The 18,178-nt window shown below is 34.0% G+C and overlaps 1 protein-coding gene across 1 annotated transcript in view; it reads left to right on the forward strand.

The window, feature by feature from the left end:
* Nucleotides 1–3,083: 3,083 nt before the first annotated feature.
* The window catches only part of LOC118575374 (zinc finger protein 679-like), a gene marked incomplete at its 3' end in the record, with an annotated part of 38,745 nt that continues 23,650 nt past the window's right edge, over nt 3,084–18,178 (forward strand). Inside the window, exon 1 of the mRNA XM_036175967.1 lies at nt 3,084–3,198. Within this exon, the coding sequence (XP_036031860.1) occupies nt 3,084–3,198 (115 nt within the window). The remainder of the gene's footprint in view (nt 3,199–18,178) is intronic.

Below are 18,178 nucleotides of genomic sequence, written 5' to 3' on the forward strand. Positions count from 1 at the left end.
ATACATATTAAAGCCAGAATACCAGATAATTAAAACAAAAATTCTCATCTTATACATGTCTAATATTAAAATTATGCATATCAAACACAAGAAATTAGAAAAATGAAATGAAAATTATCCCCTGATTAAGGTCTCAAATCCAAAGTATACCTATTTAACACAAGAAATCAGGAAAAGAAACAAAATCCTCATCTGATAAAAATGAAATATTCAAAATATATATTGAACATGAGAAATTAAATAAAACAAAAATTCTCTCCTGATAAAGGTCTAATACCAAAAATATACATATTGAAGACAAGAAATCAGATCAATAAAACAGGAATTCTCATCTGATATACGTCTAATATCTAAAAACATACATATTGAACACAATAAATTGGATAAATTAAACAAAAATTCTCATTTGATAAAGGTCAAATATCAAAAATAGTGTTATTGAACATACAAAATTAGCTAAAATTCTCATGTGATACAGGTGTAATACCAAAAATACACATACTGAACACAAGAAATAAAATAAACAAATACACTCCTTCATGAATTTTTATATTGAAAATATACATATTGAGCATTAGAAATCAGATTAATAAAACAATTTTCATTTCCTATGTGTTATAGGAAAAATATACATGTTGAACATAAGAAATCCTATAAATAAAATAAAAATTTTTTTCTGAAGAAGGTCTAAATCAGAAATATAAAAATGAACAAAAGTAATCAGAAAAAAAAAACTCTAGTGATTAATGTTAAATATCCAAAATATCTACCTGAACATACAAGATTAGATAAAACAAAATTTCTCATGTGATAAAAGACTGTCTACTATACAAAATATACATTTTGAACATAATTAGATAGATAAAACAAAAATTCTCATGTAATAAATGTCTAATATCCAAATATACCTCTATGGAACACAGGAATTCAATAAAAAAAATAGTTATAGCCGTAAAGTTCAGATATCCAAATTATACACATTCATACTAAGAAATCAGACAAATAAAATAAAAATTTTCATCTGATAAAGGTCTAATATCCAAAATATACATATTAAACACAAGAATATAAATAAAACCAACATTCTCACAGCTGATAAAGGTGTAATATGAAAAATATACATATTGAACACAAGAAATCAGAAAATTAAATTAAAATTCTCATCTGAAAAGTTCTAATATCCAAAATATACATATGGAACACAAGAAATCAGATAAATACAACAAAATCTCTCATCTCATATAGGTCTAATAGCAAACATATGCTATATGGAAATCAAGAAGTTAAATAAAACAAAAGCTCTCATCAGTCAAAAGTCTAATATCCAAAATATAAACATTGATCCCAACAAATCCAACAAAAAACAAAAAATTCTCTTCTGATAAAGGTGTAATACCAAAAATTATCATCTTATAATGTTCTAAAATTCTGACACAATAGAGGTCTAATATCCAAAATATACATATTGAATACAAGAAATCAAATAAGTAAAAAATTCTCATGTGATAAGTGTCAAATATCAAAAATATACACTGACAAAAAAAATTAAATAAAACATAAATTCTCATCTAATAAAGAACTTATATCCAAAATATGCATATTGAACCTGACAAATGAGAAAAAGAAAACAAAGTACTCATGTGATAAAGGTCAAATAAATTGTTTAACAAGTGTCCTCTGTCAGCATTAAGTCTATAATGTCTTGTGGCTAAGGAGACAAGGAGATGCAGGTACTTACTAAGAGCTATAGCATACATAAATTTCTGATATTATTACCTTGGGTACATAAAGTTTCAGTAGGAGATAAACATTCAGTTCCACACATGGAAAGAACTAAAGGATGTCCTATCAATCGGAGAGAGATCTCTGGCTTTGGATGAAGAGTGTACTGAAGGGCTTCCTTTTTATCTCAGCAGTGGCTCCTGCAAAGGTCAGCTTGACTTCTAGTGTATTATGAGGAAAGATCATTAGCAGGGAAGCAATGTCAGTTCCCATGACATCTGCAGCTCTTCCCTGGACATTCTAATGTATCCTGGAGATCCCTGGCCACCTCTGTGATGTCACCTTTGCTGTGGCAATACCAACTGGCTGTGGGAAGTTTATTGAACATCTTCAACATTTACTGATGAACATGATGGCATACTGAAGAGTCTAGTTCAGGAAGAGAATGGAAAGGGCAGAGAGAACAGAGAGTGACAGAAGAAAGCTGATGTTTTGCCTCAGTGTAAAACATCAAGAAAGAAATGGTCAAGGGAATTGTGTAATGAATTCTGTGCAGGAAAAGAGAAGCTTCTTGGAGGAAGAGGGACTGAACTGAATCTTCCAGTAATGGGGCACAGAAAGCTGCAGTCTCTGGGAAACAACACAGCTCCATGCTTGTCATAGCTCTTGAAATTCAAGGTTTCCAGGATATTAATTGTTCTGGCTCAGAGGTCAGGAACTGGTAAGGCCAAAGCTTTATCCTGGGAACTCTTTGCTTTTGTTCCATTTGGGGTATAGGCATTGATGAGTGAACATGAGACAAACATTAAAATGGGAGGGATTAATGAGGTGTGCCAATTTAAAGGCAGGACATCACTGTACTTCAACCACACTGGCTAACTTTTGGTACTTCCCAGTTGCTCTGTGTGTCCTAGGTTGTCAGTGAGGTGACATGTTGAGTCTGATGACAATGTTCTGCCCTTATATGTCTTCTCCATTAATAGTTATATGGTTAGAGTAACTGTCAAGGTATTTGTGGAATCTCTAAATGATGGAGGTGATTGTGAACTATGGCAATTTTCTCCTGACTCATAAACCCACATTCTTGTGGACTCGGCATCCAAGCTGAATTTTGACACTGCAGCTGTGAATAAGCCTAAAGATGCTATCTCCTTCGTTAGTTGGTGCATTGCTATGAAGGCAGAGAGAATAAGTTAGCTGAGATAACCACTTCCTTCAAATAGAGAAGACAGCTCAGTTTCCCAGAGAGAACATCTGAAGCAAAAATAATTTGGGCTGTCACTGAGTCATTGGTAAATAAGCTTTTTCAAACATTTGATTAGGACTCAGGGTGGTCTGTCCATCCTCTTTGCCTTGTCATAATGCAAGTTAATTTGTGTTCATCTACCCACAAGTTGCAACAGGGAGCCACCATCCCACCAAACCTTCCTCATCAAGATGCAGTTGAAGCAGAAGGTGCAGAGAATGACCAGTCAGGTACAGCAAATGACCATTGAAAGAAATTAACAGTGAGATCACTTGATTTTTATCACAGAAGAGAGCATGAAGAATAGGCATTCATTCTTTCAAACCCTGTGGTTTCAATCTCAGGTCCACTCTGTCATCATTAATTCATGTTATATAAGGTTTGTGTTTCTGGTAGGCTGCATCTTCTGGGTGTGCCTTTGCCCAAAGTCATGTCTCTGAATTCTTCCCAAAGGCAGAACCACAAATGTGGGCAGGAATGACAGGAGGATAAAGACTATCTGCCCCCCGTAAAAGGAAACAAAAACAGGGCCTGTGGCATGGATAAAGAAAATATAGTACATATACACAATGGAGTACTACTCAGCAGGAAAAAAAAACAATGACATCATGTGGTTTGCAGGCAAATGGATGGAATTAGAAAAAACATCCTGAGTGAAGTAATCTAGACTCAGAAAGACAAACACATTTTTCAAATTTCTTGTGTTCTGTATGTATATTTTAGATATTAGACCCTTATCAGGTGAGAATTTTTGTTTTATTTTTCTGATTTCTTGTGTTCAATTAATATGTTTTGGATATTAGAACTTTATCAGAGGAGAATTTTGGTGTTATTTAATTTATTTTATTCAATATCTATATGTCTGATATTATACCTTTACCAGATGAGATTATTTTTATTTAACTAATTATATCCAATATGTATATTTTGGATATGAGACCATTATCAGATGTGAGATTTTATTCTATTTATCTGATTTCTTGTGTTTAATAAGTATATTTTATATATTGGACCTTTACTGAGGGGAAATTTTGTTTTTTCTAATTTCTGTGTTCCATGTGTATATTTTAGAAGTTAGAATTTTAACAGATGAGAATTTTTGTTTTATTTATCTAATTATGTTCAATATTTCAATTTGGGGTGTTAGACCTTTATCTGATTAGATTTTTTGTATTATATCTCTGATTTATTACATTCGATATGTATAATTTGTATCTTAGGCCTACCAGTGAGAATTTTTTTGTTTCTATTTTTTGATATCAGTATATATATTTTGGATATTAGAACTTTATCAGTTGACAATTTTTGTTTTATGTACCTGATATCTTGTTCTTAATGTTTATGTTTTGTATATTGTTCATTTTATCAGATGAGAATCTGGGTTTTATTTATCTGATTTCTTGTGTTCAACATGTATATTTTGTATATTACAACTTTCGCATTTGAGAATTTTTGTTTTATTTATCTGATATCTTTTGTTTCATATGTATATTTTGCATATCACAGATTTATCATTTGAAAATTTTTCTTTTATTTAATTTTTTGTTTTTAATAATTATATTTTGGACATTAGACCTTTATCAGGTAAGAATTTTCATTTTATTACTATTTCTGTGTTCAGTATGCTTATTTTTAAAGTTAGACCTTTATCAGTTCAGAATTTTTGTTTTATTTATCTGATTTCTTGTGATCTATGTGTATGTTGTATCTCAGACCTTTATGAGATGAGAATTTTTTATCCTACTTGTGTGTTAAATCTGTATATTTTTCATATTTGCATTTATCAGATGAGAATTTTTGTTTTGTCTTATTTGTTTTCTTGTGTTTAATATGTATATTTTGTTAATTAGACTTTTATCATGTGAGAATTTTTGTTTTATTCATTGGATTTCTATTGTTTATTAGATGTGATTTGTATATGAGAAAATTTACATGTGAAATTTTTTATTATACATTATTGTATTCACTAAAAATATTTTGGATATTAGACATTTATCAGGTGACAATTTTTGTTTTATATATTATATCTTGTATTCAATATATATTTTGGATATTAAAAATTTAATGGTGTGAATTTTTGTCTTTTTTTGAGCTAAGTATTGAACCCAGGACCTTGTGCTTCTAGGCAAGTGCTCCATCCCTGATCTAAATCCCCAACTCAATGAATTTTTGTCTTATATAATTTCTTGTGTTCAATAAGTATATTTTTGATATTAGACAATTATCTGATAAGAATTTTGTTTTATTTGTCTGATATATTCTGTTCAGTGTGAATATTTTGGATATTAGAACTTAAGCAGATGATAATGTTTGTTTTGTTTAATTTCTTATATTCAATATGCATGTTTTGGATATTAGACCTACTGGTGGGAATTTTGTTTTTTCTTATTTCTTAAATTCAGTATGTATATTTTGATATAGACCTTTATCTGATGAGAATTTTTGTTCTCTATATATGATTTCTTTTGTTCAGTTGCATATTTTGGATATTAGTTTTTTTTGGGGGGGAGAGATGGGAATCTGACCCATGGCCTTGTGGTTGCTATGCAAGTGCTCTACCACTGAGCTAAATTCCCAACCTCAAATATTTCCTTTTTTCGGTTTTTGAGACAGAGTTTCTCAGTAGCTTTGGAGCCTGTCCTGGACTAGCTCTGTAGTCCAGGCTGGCCTTGAACTCACAGAAATCCAGCTGCCTCTGCCTCCAGAGTGCTGGGATTAAAAGCGTGTGCCAACACTGCCTAGTCGATATTAGTTATTTATAAGGTGAGAATTTTTATTTAATTAATTTCTTGTATTCAATATGTATATTTTGGATATAATACTTTTATCAGATGAGATTTTTTTCTAATTATGTTCAATATGGATATGTTTGATATTAGATCTTTATCAGTTCAAAATTTTGTTTCATTTAATTTCTGGTGTTCAATAGTATATTTTTATGTTTTATCTTTATCACATGTGAATTTTGTTTTGTTTTTCTGATTTCTTGTGTTCTCTCTATATATTTTGAATATTAGACCTTTATCAGGTAAGAAATTTAGTTTAATTTATCTGATTTCTTGTTTTCAATAGGTATATTTGGGACATTAATCCTTTATCATGTGAAATTTGGTTTTATTTATTTTCTTGTGTTCAGTATTTATATTTTGGATATTAGACCTCTATGAGATGAGAAGTACTGTTTCATTTATCTGAATTCTAGTGTTCAATATGTATATTTTGGATATTAGAACTTTATCAGATGAGAATTTTCACTTTATTTACATGATTTTTTCTGGTCAATGTGTATACTTTGATATTAGACTTTTATCAGATGAGAAATTTTGTTTTGTTTATCTAATTTCTTGTGTTCAGTATTATATTTCAGATATTAGAATTTTTCATATGAGAATAGACATACTTTTGACATTAAACCTTAATGAGATTAGAATTTTTCTTATATTTATGTGATTTCATGTATTCAATATGTATATTTTGGATGTTAGTCTTTTGTTAGGAGAGAATTTCTGTTTTTTTTTTTATTTCTTGTGTTCACTATGTATGTTTTCAATTAGACATTTATCAGAGGAGAATTTTTGTTTTATTTATGCAGTAATGTCAATATGTATATTTTAAATATACATTTGTGTTTTATGTAGTTGATTTTTTGTTTTCTATATGTATATTTTGTATATTAGCCCTTTAACAGATGAGAATTTTTGTTTATTGTTCTGATTTCTTTTGTTCAACATGGATATCTGATTTCTTGTTTTCAATAGGCATATTTTTTATAATAGACTTTAATCAGAACAGAATTTTTGTTTTATTTTATTTTTTTGTTCAATAAGTATATTTTTCTTATTAGACATTTATCACATGAAAATTTTGTTTTGTTTTTCTAATTTCTTGTTTTCTATATGTGTATCTTCAATGTTAGATGTTTATTATGTGAGAATTTTTGTTTCATTGATCTGATTTCTTGTGTCCTTATGTATATTTTGCATACTTCACCATCATAAGATGAAAATTTTCATTTGTTTATATGATCTCTTGTGTTCAATATGTATATTTGAGATTTAGACCTTTATCTGAAGTGAATTTTAGTTTCATTTATCTAGTTGGGTTGCATATGCATATTTTTAATATTAGACATTTATCAGATGAGAATTGATATTGTCTTTAATATCTTGTGTCTAGTATGTTTATTTTGGATATATCTGGTACTGGTCTCATATCCAAAATATACATATTCGATATAATTAGTTAAATAAAACAAATATTCTCATCTGATAGAGGTCTAATATCAGACAAATAGTTATAGAACACAATTAATTAAATAACACCAAAATTCTCCTCTGATAATGTTCCAAAATCCAAACTATACTAATTGAACACAAGAAATCAGATAATTAAAACAAAAATTCTCATATAAAGGTCTAATACCTAATATAAACATAGAGAAGACAGGAAATTAGAAAAACATGTTTGTCTTTCTGAGTCTGGGTTACTTCACTCAGTATGTTTTTCTAATTCCATCCATTCACCTGCAAATCTCATGATTTCATTGTTTTTTTTTCTGCTGAGTAGTACTCCATTGTGTGTATGCACCACACTTTCTTTACGCCACAGGCTCTGTTTTTGTTTCTTTTTAGAGGGGGCAGAATAGTCTTTATCCTCATGTCATTCCTGCACACATTTGAGGTTCTGAATTTGGGAAGAATTCAGAGACATGGTTTTGGGCAAAGGAATACCTGAAGATGCAGCCTACCAGAGACACAGACCTTATATAAAATGAATTAATGATGACCAGGTGGACCTGAGATTGAAACCACAGTGTTTGAAAGAATGAATACCTATTCTTCATGTACTCTTCTGTGATGAAGTTCAAGTGACCTCACTGTTAATTTCTTTCAATGGTCATTTTTAGTAGCTCACTGGTCAGTCTCTGCACCTTCTGCTTCACCTGCATCTTGGAGAGGAAGTTTTGGTGGGATTGTGTCTCCCTGGTGCTCCTTGTGGGTAGATGAACGCAAATTAACTTGCAGTATGACAAAGCAAAGATTATGGACCGACCTACCTGAGCCCTAATCAAATGTTTGAGAAAGCTTATTTACCAATGAATCAGTGAGAGCCCAAATTATTTTGTCCCATGCTTCAGCAGCCCCCTTGGGGAAACTCAGCTGTCTTTTCTATTTGAAGGAAGTGGTTATCTCAGCTAACACATTCTGTCTGCCTTCTTAGCATTGCACAAAGTAATGAAGAAAACAGCCTCTTCAGGCTTATTCATGGCTACAGTCTCAGAATTCAACTTGGCTGCCAAGTCTACAAGCCTGTGGGTTTATGAGTCAGGAGAAAATTGCCATAATTCACAATCACCCCCACCATTTAGAGGTTCCCAAAAATCTTGACAGGTTACTCTAACCATATAACTATTGATGGAGAAGACATATAAGGGCAGAACATTGTCACCAGACTCAACAAGTCACTTCACTGACAACTTAGGACACACAGAGCATCTGGGAAGTACCAAACATTACCCAGTATGGTTGAAGTACAGTGATGTCCTGCCTTGAAATTGGCACATCTCATTAATCTCTCCCTCTTAATGTTGATCTCATGTTCACTCATCAATGCCTACCCCCCCAAATGGAACAAAAGCAGAGTTCCCAGCATAAAGCTTTGACCTTACCAGTTCCTAACCTCTGAGCCAGAACAATTAATATCTGGGAAACCTTGAATTTCAAGAGCCATGCCAAGCAGGGAGCTATGTTGTTTCCCAGAGAGTGCAGCTTTCTGTGACCCATTACTGGAAGACTCCATTCAAGCCCACGTCTTCCAAGAAGCTTCCTTTTTCCTGCACACAATGCATTATACAATTCCCTTGACAATTTCTTTCTTGATGTTTTACACTGAGGCTGAAGGTCAGCTTTCTTCTGTAATTCTCTGATATCTCTTCCCTTTCCATTCTCTTTCTGAACTAGACTCTACAGTATGCCTTCATGTTCATCAGTAAATGGTGAAGATATTGAATAAACTTCCCACAGGCAGTTTTATTTGCCACAAGAAAGGTGACATCACAGAGGTGGCCAGTGATCTCCAGGATACAATAGAATGTCCAGGGAAGAGCTGCAGATGTCATGGGAACTGACATTGCTTCCCTGCTAATGGTCTTTCCTCATAATACAATAGAAGACAAGCCAAACTTAGCAGGAGCCACTGCTGAGATACAAGGGAAAACCTTCAGTAAACTCTTCATCCAAAGCCAGAGATCTCTCTCCAATTGATTGGACATCCTTTAATTCAGTCCATGTGTGGATCTGAATGTTTATCTCCTACTGAAATTTTGTGTACACAAGGTAATAATATCAAAAATTAATGTATGCTATAGTTCATTGTAATTACCTGCATCTCCTTGTCTCCTTAGCCACAAGACATTATAGACTTAATGCTGACTGAGAAGGACACTTGTTAAGCAATATTCCTGTTAATGAGTCTACAGGGAATAGCTAGGCAGAGTTATGCCAGAGGAAGAGGACCTACCTCTCTGTGTCCTATCTTTTTTTTATAGATTTCCTGTTCTGTTTTCTCATTGCTTGTAAACCCAGCCACATGACCTCCTCGTCACTGCCTGTTTGTACAGACCTCCAGGTCTTCTATGGTTGCTATTGAGATTAAAGGCATGTGTCTGCCATGCTGGCACAGAGATCTACCTAGCTCTGCCTCCCAAGTGCTGGGATTAAAGGCGTGCACCACTACTGCCCAGTTTCTGCTCTGGCTTGCTCTGACCTCAAGGCAACTTTATTAACATATAAATAAAATCACATTTCAATACAAATAAAATATCACTATAGAAGAGGATGACACAGCCTAGGGAAAAGTCCTCATAGGAGTGGTATACAGTCGTGGAGTTCAGTGGGACTAAAATCTGTGTCATCAGCATGTGTGTAGTGGGAGTTTTACTGTCTTTTGAGTAGCTCAAACTGTTCTGTTATTTCTGGGTAGTAAAGGTGGCCAGACAGCTGGAGTCTTATGCACAGAACATGAATTTCCAATAGAGTGATGGATATTCACAAAAATCCTATGGAAGCCACTTCATATGTAGGAAAATAGACACTAGGGTTCCACTAGACACTCTAAATCAATGGTTCTTAATTTTTCCAATTCTCTGTCTCTTTAAATATCACTAACAATAGTTCTTCATGTTGTGATGAAACCTAAACATTAAGTTAAGAAACAATGAAACAATTTTGCTAATGTAATGAATCACAATTACAATATTTGATTTACAGGATATCTGATATGCATCCCCCAATGGGGTGGTGACCCACAGCTTGAGGACCACAGCTCTGAATGCAGGCAGAAATCTCCTGAAATCCTGGCAGTGATGCTGAGGCAGTGTGATTCTTAGTTTTTATTATCAGACTGAATGAAACTAGTCACCTGGGAAGAGGGACCCTATATGAGGAATTATATAGATAAGATTTTCTTTGAACATGTCTCTGATGGATTTTATTAATTGTTAATTAAGATAAGACTCCCTAAAACTGAGCAGAATAATTTCATTTTCTGCAACCTATATTGTGTAAGTATGAAGAACCTAGTTCATAAGCATAAAGAAATGGGCAACATGGGTAATTTTGTTTATCTCTGCTCTTGGCTGTGGATGTGATATCATTACCTGAGTTCCTACCTTGATTTTCCAAAACTGGAACTATTACCAGGAATTGTGGGCTATGATCAATTTTTCCCATTTTTAGTTGTTGTGACTGATAATTCTACATAATATTGATGTTAATAAAGTGCTCTGTGAGAGAGGGGTTTTAACCAGTCAATGAGATGTGTATTTCATGAAATGCTCATCTTTGTCTCAGAAGAATAGATCCTACTTCCTTCACAATCCAACCTGTGTTTCCTTGCCAAAGTTTTACAAAGACACAGAGACACCCATAGACTTATACAACACTTCACCCTTTCAACAGATGTCGCCTAATATTGTCTTGCCATGTCAAGTGCTATGCTAAATTCTTCCAATGTGTTATAAACAACAAGCTTCAGTTCGATGATGTAATTTTCTTTGAATTTCCTGACCATTAAACTTTTCAGCTATGGGGAATTGGATCCAAATTCACTGCCATGACTATGAATTTCAGTCTTATTCTATGTCCTTCCTTGAAGGGCAGAAGAAGCTCCTTAATCCTGAGAGCAAAGTAGTACCTTAAATTCCAGGTTAGTGGCAGTATAAGTAGTGACTGGCAATGTGTCCCACTAGATAACTCAGTTTGGAGATTAACTCCAGGGCTGATGTACACACATCCCTGTGATGTGTTGGTTTCCCTCTAACTTCTGTGCCTCTTCATTACAGTTTCTGTAAACAGATCTTTGACAAATTTCCTCCTTCAAAAGTAAATAGAACTTATCACATGTGAGAAGTCACTTTGATTTTCTCCTTAACAGGCCATTTTGAGCTGCATCCAAGGGTATCCATGAAGAAAAAGGTCTTGGGCTATTAATTGAAAAAACCACAGGTTTAGAATGCAGGTCTGAGGAACAGAGTACAAATCAAGGGGAGGACAGCAGGAACACCCAGGTAATTCTTGGTTATGTCTTTGGCAGTTTACCCTCTCAGCATGTCAGTTTCTTCTACCTAGAAAAATATGGGTTGGGATGCACCATGGAAATGGGTGCTTTCACAAGGCATGACATATAAAATCACTTCTTTCATAAGTGGGACTTTGTTTGTTTGAATGGGTTTTTTTGGGTGGGGGTGATGAGCTAGCATGTATATGAGCTAAGCTGCACATCTCTTTCTCGTGAACATCTCTTTCTGGGAACAAAGAAATCTGATCATAAACTTACAAAAATGCTGAAAATGATGCTTTAGAGCAGAGAATCACTTAACTTGAAAAAAAATTAACACTTCTCTTCATGACTGTTCCCAAATATTGTGCATGGCTCCTGTTCTTTGCCATTTGGAAAGACTCACCAGCTAGCTATTCTTTATTGATTATCCACTTTGAGATGCTAAAAGCAAAGAAGATGAAGAGGAAAGGTATAAATCACCATCTTTGATCTTAAATGTAGAGTTGTGTTTGTCTGTTCCAATCTCAGAATTCTAATATGTATCTGGCTAATCAAATAACAAATAAATGCCACCTGTTCCCCTTGGTGTATTTTAAAAGAAGCACATAAATGATTTTGGTGACTTACTAGAATTCATATAATGTATATTGAGTCCAACTAGTATTATTTTCCTCTCAGTCTTGCTATTCTTATTTGGACAGTTTGCTTATTTCAGTGGAAGTAAACTGCCCCAATTAAAATGGGGGGAAATTTTTTAACATAAACTACTGTAACAGATATATTTGTGAGTTGCAAAACTTTATGAGGATCCTGTTACATGCTGGGGGTAGAAATCAGAGTCAATAAAGCTTGCATAAACAGATTTTTTAAATCACTTTGATGGGAGAAGCTTATTATTTTTTGTTTATTTTTTAAAATTTTATGATCAATTTAATTTTACATATCAGTATGTGTTCCCCTGTCCTTCCTTCTCCTGTCTGCCTCCTCTCCCCCCATTCCACCTCCCTTTCCCATCTCCTCCAGGGCAAGGACTCCCCTTGGGGATTCAGCTCAGCCAGGTAGATTCAGTCAAGGCAAGTCTAGTACCCTCCTCCCTTCACCTAGGCTGAACAAAGTGTCCCAGCATAGGCCCCATGCTCCAAAAACCCACCCCATGCATCAAGGACAGGTCCCAGTTCGACTGTCTGGGGGCCTCCTAAGTTCAAGTACATCAACTGTCTCTCTTATCCAGAGGGCCTGATTCAGTTCCATGGGGACTACTCAGCTATTGTTTCATAGATCATGTGTTTCCACCAGTTTGGCTATTTATCCCTATGCTTTATCCATCCATTGTCTCAATATCTCTTGCTCTTAAAATCCTCCTCCCTCTCAATGATTGGACTCCCAGAATTCCACCTGGGGCTTGGGTGTGGATCTCTGCATCTACTTCCATCAGATAGATGAGAGTTCTAGCATGCCAGTTAGGTTGTTCGGCCATGCAATCACCAAAGTAGGTCAGTTCAGGCACTCTCTTGACCATTTCCAGTAGTCTATTGTGGTGGTATCTTGGTGGATTTCAGGGGACCTCTCTAGCACTTTGCTTCTTCCTATTGCCATGGGGTCTTCATTTATCAGGGTATCTCTTTCATTGTTTTCCTTCTTCATTCCTGATCCAGCTGAGACCTCCTGCTCCCCTAAGCTCTCTTTCCCCTTGACCCTTGTACAAGGACTTTAAATTCTAATGTATCCATGACTAATTACTTACATTCAAGCCAGGCTGGATAACAAACATTTCAAGCACATTTGTGAATATTAAATATAAAAATTACAACCATGAACAAAAATCCATCATCCTTTCACAAACATACTTTCTTGGAAAGTGTGATCACATACTGCCTGAGAGTTCAATAAAAATGAACCACTTAGATAGTCATCCCATTCTATACAAGGCAGCAAAAAAACACCTCTGAAAAAGTGAAAGTGCAAAAAACTATGAACAAAAGCCACAGAACTAATATAAGGACCACAAAATAAACTTTACTAATTGAATTTGCCACACATATCTCACACTTGAATACCTTACTCCAAAGTTGCCAGAGATGCCACAATGGGATTTTCATACCAGTCTTTAGTGAACATGGTTAATAACTTACTTACATCAAAGCTACAATAAAAACCACTTAAAACAAGTTTTTTTTCATTAAAACTGAAAACAACTGTGTTGTCTAAAGTCTTAACCAAATTGTTTACATAAACAGTGTTTTCTTTTGTATGAGTACCTATCTATTTCTGGACTTCTAGATGATATAAAAAGCTTTAAAATATTGACAGGGATAGAGACACGGGCAAGCCTTTAACAAAAGTTCATCCCCTGGACCAAGATCAGGTTTTAGATGACTTCTAGTTATTCTTGCAACAAGAAGCTCGAAGTTTCTAAACTTCTTGGGAACCAAAATACACATACATATATGCAGAAGAAAACACACACACACACACACACACACACACACACACACACACACCATAATTAAAATTAAAACAAATCTTTAAACTAATTTTCAATCATGAATATTTTTCTATTATCATTCTGGTAACATGGGTTTTGAGGCATCTAAATGATTACAGAGTTTTTCTCCATCATGAATTGGTCCATGTAACAGAATGCAAGCATGCAGTCTTGAAGTCTGAGTAATCTATCATTTTCAGTCTGTGATATCATTTGAGAAAATTTTGAAAATGGTACACTGCAGGAAGAAATCAGTCATGAGGGTTGGCCTGAGCATTTACATCTGCACACCATTTCCAATTTACACTTTTTGCTTTGTGCTTCAAGGACAAGAATGTGACTCTTAACTGCCTGTTTTAGCTGCCATATCTGACACTTGTTTACATGCCACTTTTAAGAGGTTCATGTATTGCTGTGGAACCCAGGGCCAAATTAAACCCTTTTCTAAGTTCACATAGATATGATCTATTATCAAAACGACTGAAATGGCATATCTATGAAATTTTAGATCAGAATTCATTAGAATTCATTATCTCATGCATTTGAACAGAAGTATAAAATCTAAAAGTGTTACTTATCATTTAAATGCATAGGACTTTTGTCCATATTTGTTAAAATATGTAAACAAAATAAAATAGATATTATAATACTTGAACAGATTATTGACACATTTTAGATTTTTTTTCCAAAATAATTCATTTTTTTGAAATTGAATTTAAGCATGTTGGCTGAAGATCATAACAATTTATATATATTCAGATTTCTTTTGGTAGGGGTTTCTTTCAGATCTTCAAAGTATGTTATATTGAAAGCCTTTAAGAGACCAACTGCACACTAAAAGTTTAACAGTTACAGGGTTACTTTGTGTTTTGACTAGGCAATACCACATTGATTATATTCATAGGGTTTCTCTCCAGTATGTGTTTTTATATAGGGCTGTGCAAAGCCTTTACCACACTGTTTAATTTCATAGGGTTCTTCTCAATTATGTGTTCTTTCATGAAATTAAAGAGTGTTGTGATGTACAAAGGCTTTACCAAACTGATTAGAACTCTACAGTTTCAATCCAGTATAGTAACATATGTTCAATGTATATATTTCTGATTTTAGACCTTGATCAGATGAGAATTTAATTTTATTTATCTGATTTCTAGTGCTCAATATGTATATTTTAGATATAGGCACTAATGATGGAAGAATTTTTATTTTATTTAATTTCTTGTGTTCAATATATATATTTAGGATATTAGCACTTTATAAGTTGAGAAATTTTGTTTTATCTAATTTCCTATGTTCAATAACATTATTTGATATTTTATCATTATCACATAAACATTTTTGGTGCTCTTGATTACTTGTTATCAATATGTATATTTTGGATGATAGACCTTTATCAGATGAGAATTTTTGTTTTATTTATCTGGATTCTTGGCTTTAATACATATATTTTAATATTAGACCTTTAGCAGATGAGAAATTTTGTTTTATTCATCTGATTTCCAGTGCTCCATATGTATATTTGGGGTATTACACATTTATCAAATGATAATTTTTGTTTTATCTAATTTCATATGTTCAATAACAATATTTTTGTTATTGAACTTAATCACATGAAAATATTTGGTTTTTCTGATGACTTTTGTTCAGTATATATATTTTGGATGTTAGATCTTTATCAGATGAGAAATTTGGTTTCATTTATCTGATGTCTTGTGTTAAATATGATTATTTTTGATATTAGACCTATAGGAAGGATATAGCATAAGACTGAAATTCATAATCAACGAAGTGAATTCAGACCAAATTTCCCATAGCTGAAAAGTTTCATGGTCAGGAAATTCAAAGAAAAATACATTCATTGAAATGAAGCTTGTTGTATATAACACATTGGTAGAATTTAGCACAGCACTTTGTTGACAGGATGAAATGCTTTGTGAGTCTATGGGTGTCTCTGTCTTTGGAAAACTTTGCCAGGGAAACACAGGTTTGGCTCAGAAGGAAGTAGGATCTCTTCTTCTGAGACAGAGATGAGCATTTCATGAAATACACATCTCATTGATTCTGCTCATTTTCGGGAGTCTTATCACTATTAACAATTAATAAAATCCCACAGAGACATGTTCAAGTAAATCTTCTCTATATAATTCCTCATTGAGGGCCTGTATTGCCAGGTGACTAGTTTCATTCAGTCTGATAATAAAAACTAATAATCACACTGCCTTAGCATCACTGCCAGGATTTGAGGAGATTTCTGCCTGCATTCAGAGCTGTGGTCCTCAAGCTGTGGGTCACCACCCCATTGGTGGTTGCATACCAGATATCCTGCATATCAAATATTTGAATTATGATTCATAACATTAGCAAAATTGTTTCATTGTTTCTTAACTTAAAGTTTAGGTTTCATCTACCTGGTAGATTCAGTCCAGTCAGATCCAGTCCCCTTCTCCAAGGCTGAGTGAAGTGTCCCTGAATAAGCACCAGGTTCCAAACAGCCAGCTCATGCAATAAGGACAGGTCCAGGCCCTACTGCATGATTCTTCCCTAACACTTCAAGCTACTCAACAGTCACTCTTACACAGAGGGCCTGATCCAGTTGGGGACTCCTCAACTATTGGTTCATAGTTCATGTATTTCTATTAGTTTGGCTTTTTGTCCCTGTGTTTTTTCCAATCTTGGTGTCAACAATTCTTGCTCATATAATCCCTCCTCTTTCTCTCCAATTGGACTCCTGGAGCTCCACCTGGGGCCTGCTCATGGATCTTTACATCCACCTCCCTCAGTCATTGGATGAGATTTCTAGCACAACAATTAGGGTGTTTGGCCATCTGTTCACCAGACTAGGTCAGTTTGGGCTTTGTCTTTACCATTGCTGGTAGTCTACAGTGGGGCTATCTTTGTGGATTTCTGGGGAATTCTCTAGCACTTTGTTTCTTTCTATTCTTATGTGGTTTTCATTTATCATAGTCTCTTATTTCTTGTGCTCCCTCTCTGTTCTTGATCCAGCTGGGATCTCCTGATCCCCTAAGCTCTCTTGAACCTTGCCCTTCATTAGCCCCACTCACATGCAGGTTTTTCATGTAGATCTGTCTATTTCTCTATCATTGTGGTGATCCCTGTGTCTTTCTTAGTGTCCTGTTATCTAGGTAGTCTTCCTGAAGTTGTGCAGCAGTCTAATCATCTTTGATTTACATCTGGTATCCTACTATGAGTGGGTATATTCCATGTTTATCTTTCTGAGCCTGGGTTACCTCACTCATGATGTGTTTTTTTAGATCCATCCATTTGCATGCAAATCTCAAGATGTCATTTTTTTCCTCGGCTGAATAGTACTCCACTGTGTATATGTACCACATTTTCTTTATCCATTCTTCTTAAGGAGATGGAAACTGAGAGGCAGCAACATGAATATTCTATCCTTAACTCCTGTCCTGGGATTTGCAGACATGGAAGAATGACTTCCTTCTGAAATATTTTGGAGGTGGGGAGGTCAAGCAATTATATAAATATAATATCCAGCTATACATTCATATCTGGATCCCAGTTAGATCAGACAATGTTATGAGCATATTGTTTTACATCATATATATATATATATATATATATATATATATATATATATATACTGTACTTTTATGTTCACAGATGATTTGTGAGTATGGATATGTGTGTGCTTGTGTGTGAAGGAGAGAGAGATGATTCATTTTTGTAATAATCATGTCCATGCCTAGGAAATCAGCTTCAATATCATTCTTAAGTACATGACATTTGGAGAGATGGCAGGTCTTTTTTTTTTAACACCTGTCATCCATATTTTATAAAAATTTACGATTTTCGGTCATTTCAATGAAACTCTCTGCACCTCATCCTTTCCTGGTTATAAAATGAAACAAACGTGCAAACATGCCTGGTATGATCCCATCAATACACACATGGCTCAGGGAGCATTGTATAAGGAGGCCCCAGGATTAAGGAGACAAATCATTTTGGATGAACTTAATGTAACAATACATATCTTTCAATAACATTGTTGGACATCAACACTCTCGTTTGCCTCATAAATAGAGGAAAAAAAAATTTTAATTTAGAAATGAGCAACTGTTTCCCTCATCTCTTTCATTGCTTTTTCATGATTTTCTTTCAGGGATTTATTGTTTTCTTCTGCATTA

The sequence above is a fragment of the Onychomys torridus genome, unplaced genomic scaffold (assembly GCF_903995425.1).
Source record: "Onychomys torridus unplaced genomic scaffold, mOncTor1.1, whole genome shotgun sequence".
Classification (NCBI taxonomy): domain Eukaryota; kingdom Metazoa; phylum Chordata; class Mammalia; order Rodentia; family Cricetidae; genus Onychomys; species Onychomys torridus.